Consider the following 6,000-nt stretch of genomic DNA (forward strand, 5'->3'; position numbering starts at 1 on the left):
TATCTCTGAGCCATTAGCGATTATCTTTGAAAAGTCATGGAAGATGGGATTGGTTCCAGAGGACTAGACAAATATAGTGCCAATCTATAAAAAGAGGAAAAAGGACAACCCGGGGAATTACAGATTGATCAGTTTAATTTCAGTAGCTGGAAAGATAGTGGAGCAAATAATCAAGCAATCAATTTGCAAACACCTAGAAGGAATAAGGTGATAAGTAACAATCAGAGTGAATTTGTGAAGAAGAAGTTTTGTCATACAACCTAATAGCTTTCTTTGACAGGGTAACAAATCTTGTCAATAGGAGGGAAGCAGTAGATGTGATATATCTTGACTTAGTAAGGCTTTTGATACTGTCTCAGATGATCTTCTTGTAAACAAATTAGAGAAATGCAACCTAGATGGAGCTACTATAAGGTGGGTACATAACTGGTTGGAAAACCATTCCCAGAAAGTAGTTATCAGTAGTTCACAGTCGAGCTGGAAGGGCATATTGAGTGGGGTCCCAGGTCCAGTTCTGTTGTCCAGTTCTGTTCAATATCTTCATCAATGATTTAGATAATGGCACAAAGAGAACACTTACAAAGTTTGCAGACAATACCAGGCTGGGTGGGGTTGCAAGGGCTTTGGAGGATAAAATTAAAATTAAAAATGATCTGGACAAACTGGAGAAAGGGTCTGAAGTAAATAGGATGAAATTCAATAAGGACAAATGCAAAGTACTGCAATTTGGAAGGAACAATCAATTGCACACATACAAAATGGGAAATGATTGCCTAAGAAGGAGTACTGCGGAAAGGGATCTGGGGGTCATAGTGGATCCCAAGCTAAATATGAGTCAACAGTGTAACACTGTTACAAAGAAAGCAAACATCATTCTGGGATGTATTAGCAGGAGTGTTGTAAGCAAGACACGAGGAGTAATTCTTCTGCTCTACTCCAAGCTGATAAGGCCTCAACTGGAGTATTGTTTCCAGTTCTGGGTGCTGCATTTCAGGAAAGATGGAGACAAATTGGAGAAAGGCCAGACGAGAGCAACAAAAATGGGTAAAGGTCTAGAAAACATGACCATGAGGGAAGATTGAAAAACTGGATTTGTTGAGTCTGGAGAAGAACAAACTGATGGGGGGACATAGCAATTTTCAAGTATATAAGAGGTTTTACAAGGAGAAGGGAGAAAAATTGTTCTCCTTAACCTCTGAGGATGGGACAAGAAACAATGGGCTTAAATTGAAGCAAGGGCAGTTTAGGTTGGACATTAGGAAAAAATCTTCCTGTCAGGGTAGTTAAGCACTGGAATAAATTACTTAGGGAAGTTGTGGAATTTTTGTCATTGAAGGTTTTTGAGAACAGGTTAAACAAACACCTGCCAGAGATGGGCTAGATAATACTTAGTCCTGCCTTGAGGGCAGGAGACTGAACTAAATGACCTCTCAAGATCCCTTCCAGTCCTACATTTCTATTATTATATTTCTTAAAAACCCTCCTCAAAGGAAGAGAGGGTCAGAATCTAAGATATTTGCATAATAGAAATACTGACGTTCCTATAGTTGAAGTTAGGCCATGGAGTTCCAGTCACTTGTCTTTCCACAGAATTTAATCTGACAGAATAATGTCTAAAGCCAAAAAATGAAATAGTGTTAGTATCCAAATATCCTGAGCCAAATATTCTGAACTTTCTCTGTTTTCCAAGATTGCTGTTTGTTTTTTGTACATTAAACACTAGATGGTGCTAAAATGCTTTTAAGGGTATGCAGTGCATCTTAGGCATATCAGATCCAGGCTATTAGAGAGACAAAGTGGGGGAGAGAATATCTTTTACTAGACCAACTTCTGTTGGTGGGAGACCGGTTTTTGAGCTTACACAGAGCTCTTTAGATCTAGGAAACTTACACAGAGTGTAACAGCTAAATACAATGGTGGAACATTTGAGAGCATAGTTATTGTCAGGTTTCACTCATATAGTTGCTACTACTGAGGCATTTGGTGCACTGGATGAGGTATACCCCAGGTTGTGACAGACATGTGTAGGACCGATGGATCTTGGAAGGTGTGTTGTTTAAGAATTCACACAGGAAAATAAGACAAAAACACCATATCACCTGTGGGTGAACACTTTTCACAAAACAATCACTCTATAGCTGACCTATCAGTCCTCATCCTTAAAGGAAACCTCCACAACACTGTCAAAAGACAAGCCTGGGAACTTAAATTCATAACTTTGCTCAACACAGAAAATCATGGACTGAACAGAGACACTGGGTTTATGGCTTATTAGAACAATCTATAACCCACTAACAACCTCCTCACCCCCCAGGTGCTTCTCCCCTACCCCTACTTTCCTCCCTATGGCTGGAGGGGAGTTAACAGGACAGTATACCTTGAATAGTCCCTTGAACTATATGTTAGCCACATGTGCTAAACAATCTGTTCCATCTTGTATTTAGCTGTGACACTCGTGTAAGTTTCGCCGACCTAAAGAAGAGCTCTGTCTTGATCTACAGACTCCACATTACAGACTTACGTTGGTAAAATTATGTTCCTCAGTGACACAGTCGTACTAACAGAACTCCTGGTATAGACAGCACTGTGTTGATGGGAGGGCTTCTGTTGACATAACTACTGCCTCAGGGAGGTGGAGATTCTGCGCTGATGGAGAAGCTCTCCCTTTGGCATAGGTTATGTCTTCACTAAGCGCTAAAGATATTATCTCCCCATCTTGTTTTTTTTAAGTGTGTCGTGTTTTAAAGGATAAAGCTATATGAATTTAAATTCATTTCTTAATTGTAACTGAAGATACTTAGAGTTTAATTTGCATGGATACAATATGGTTCTTCTATATTAAATGTGCAATATTATAAGAATGTGTAAAAACTCTCATGACCATTCTCTCTCATCATCAAAACAGCTTCACAAACATCAGTAAATTTAATTTGCAAGATGTTGCCATGAGCTTTTACAGTGTCTGTTTCAGATGGAGCAAACCCCTCTTTAAAATTATCTACTTTCCTGAGGCCTTCCAATGGTAATTCCAATATTAACATTTGTTCCAACAATAATTCAGATCCAGAGCCATAATGTGTCATTAGTTTTTAAGCACAACTTCCTATGGAAATCACTGGGAAATTCTGCTTAAACACTGAAGGCTTGAAATGACATGCAGTTAAAAATAGAGTCTGAATACTTCACCCGTTAAAGATTGCTTGCACCTACATACAAGGCGTTTATACACAGTTCAATGGGTACTGCCTGTTCTGTACAGTAAAATGTAGATGTACAAGTTTACATGGACTTCTGCCTTCTGATTCTGATAATGCTGGCCCTAAATACGAATATTAAACCATTTTGTATTAAGTTCTAACTAATGGAGAAGGAACATCGGAAATTAATCAACATAATAATTTACAGATGACTGGCTTTTCATGAGAATAACTACTCTTTCACCCTTATTCTCTCCTTTTGTTTACGGATGACTTCCTTGGTGGGTTGTTGTTACTTTTGTGTTACATTCTTTGCATTGCTGTCTCCAAGGGGGCAGACAGCTTGTCTTTCTACCTGCTTGTAAAACAACAGGCACACCATGACGCTCATACGATTAGTTACTTCTGTCTCTGGCTTCTGTGGAAACCCCATTGTTGTAGTGTTAGAGGAGCACAAAAACTTCTGAAAACCTTGGTTCAAGTTCTTTTCAAGGAATGACTAAAAGGTTTTTCAGTTCTTACTAATCCAAACCATTTCATTCCTTAATTACAAAGATTTAAGTCATAATACAAGACCTAATTGCTATGAGTTAAGCCTTCAGATCTGTATATATTCAGACAAAACAAGAACAAAGAAGCCATTGCAGAACCTTCAATTCTGAGGCTGGCAAAACTTCTCCTGCTGACATAGCTACTGTCGCTCATTGAAGTGGTTTTATTATGTCCCCAGGAGAGCTTTCTCCTATCACAGCTACATGAGTGGTCTTTCAGCTGCATTGGTACATCTGGGCCGCTCTAAGCTCACTAGTGTAGACATGGCCTAAGAATCCTATCCTATGTCTTGTAAAAGCAGTGATTTGCACTAGTGACTTTAGCCAATATTTCTCCCCCCAAATGGTTGTGCAGTGTGTTGGTTTTACCCACTCTTCTCCCCAGAGATGGTTGCATTTTAAGGATGCAGTATATATTTGGTTTGCTACTTTGGGATAAAAGGTACTGTGCTAATGTAAAGTATTGACTGATGTTCATAGACAAAATGTAGAGTAAAACAAGGTGCTTACATACCAGAGTGTTATATTGGTTAACATATTTATCCCACTTTCGTTTTCCTTTAGGAACCTGCCTATGATTTTGAACTGGGTAAAGACACAGAAACCAGGCGTTATGGGCGTTAACATAATTACATCAGACTTTGTGGAGCTGGTTGACTTTGCTGCCACGGTTATTGCACTAAACAACCTCCTTTTAGAACGACACCGAGCTGTGACTAAATCCGGATGATTCTGTCTCTCGCTCTAAGATCAACACTCATCCATTGAGATGAGGTTTTGGAGACTTTCACCCATGTCAACAGCTTTCAACGTAAACCCAATTTAGGTGGTTTTTTTCATTTTTTTAAACATACAAAACCTAGTTTCTAGGGGAAAAAAAAAATCATCCTCCTCAAGATCTGTCCTCCCCATTGATGCATGGATGTTACCTGAACACTAAGCAGTGTCTGAGTGGTGCTGCATGGCTTCTTGTGATTACATACCTGACTCTGTTATGCACACATGTTGTGGTACAGACTGTCATCTCCCTGCCAGTTGGAGGCCGGACACTACAGCAGATGTAACCAATTGGCAGCGATGTCGCCCCGGCAACTAGACTCACTGTGGGTGTGCAAACTGTGTGTTACTGAACCCGGGTCTCAGACTAAGAATCATTGTTCCCTCAGGAGCAGTTCTACCGGACCAGCCAAAAGGGACCTTCCTCCTGGCTACAGAGCTGTGCTGGTTTCAGCTAGCAGTTGTTGTTGTATCTCTTATGTCGTATTGGAAGCTACCTCTGACTTTCTTTAAAAAAATAGCATCCCCATTGTTCAGAGGGAAGCTTTTATATTATGTACAGTGGCTTAAATAGAAGGTGCAGAGGTTGCATCTAAACTTACAGTTCTCAGGGGCTTTTGACTCCGAGGTTCTGTTTTTGGACTATCTCTTACTTTAAGGTTCTTCCATTAGAGCAGGATGCAAATGAACTTTTCTTTGAAAAAAAATTTTTTTTTCTGTTGAGTTTTCTTTAAAGATTTTTTGGGAGGAAGCTCTGTGCACAAAAGGCTGCTATATGCACTTGTTAGTAACACAGCAGGTCTTGTTCATTGATATGAAGCTTTGAGAAACAATGTAACAAACTGTAGAGTGAAGCTTAGTCAAAATTTGGTGGTTTCAGTCATATGGACCTTACCCCTACCCCACTTTTGATTCACTTGGTTTTTCATTCCTTAGGTTTCATTTTGGGAAAAAAATTGCAAAGTTTTTTGTTTGGCATCTGATCGTTTTTCACATAGCTTTGTGCCCCAAAACTTGGATCTACCCAGGTTTCCTCAAAACCTACCCTAAAGTCACTGCAAGGGTTGTCGCTTACTTGAGACTTTGAGTTCCTGACCTGAATTTCAGGTTTAATGTCTGGGAGGCAAATTGGGGATGGATATAACTGGGAGAATTCTCCCAAGCTGCACCCACCTGTGATGGCGGAATAAAATACCACTCACAGCATGTTGTGCTGATCCTCATTACATGATCGTACATGTCTTTTAATAATTGGTTTTGATCAGCAGCAAAATGTTGACAAATTATCTTTTTAAATTACGATCATTAGAGTTCAGCACTGACAGTCCATTGATGAATTGGGGCAGTTAATAGATCTGAGAGGAGATGGCTCAGGCTCTGAGTTAGGCAAACATCACTGGATAAATTTGCACTCAGTTCATAATGTAAAGGTTATCTTTTGAGCCATAAGGGCTGAGACATTTAAAAATGAAGGG

The 6,000-nt window shown here is 39.6% G+C and overlaps 1 protein-coding gene across 1 annotated transcript in view; it reads left to right on the plus strand.

Annotated features, from left to right (window-relative positions):
* PLCXD2 (phosphatidylinositol specific phospholipase C X domain containing 2) overlaps nucleotides 1-4,615 on the plus strand; it is a 29,305-nt gene extending 24,690 nt beyond the window's left edge. The window contains exon 4 of the mRNA XM_067546397.1: nucleotides 4,313-4,615. Within this exon, the coding sequence (XP_067402498.1) occupies nucleotides 4,313-4,478 (166 nt within the window). The 3' untranslated portion in view covers nucleotides 4,479-4,615. The remainder of the gene's footprint in view (nucleotides 1-4,312) is intronic.
* The last annotated feature ends 1,385 nt before the right edge of the window (nucleotides 4,616-6,000 follow it).

The sequence above is a fragment of the Emydura macquarii genome, unplaced genomic scaffold, assembly GCF_026122565.2.
Source record: "Emydura macquarii macquarii isolate MOO-44397 ecotype Brisbane River unplaced genomic scaffold, CSIRO-AGI_Emac_v2 contig_1119, whole genome shotgun sequence".
In the NCBI taxonomy this organism is placed as follows: Eukaryota; Metazoa; Chordata; order Testudines; family Chelidae; genus Emydura; species Emydura macquarii.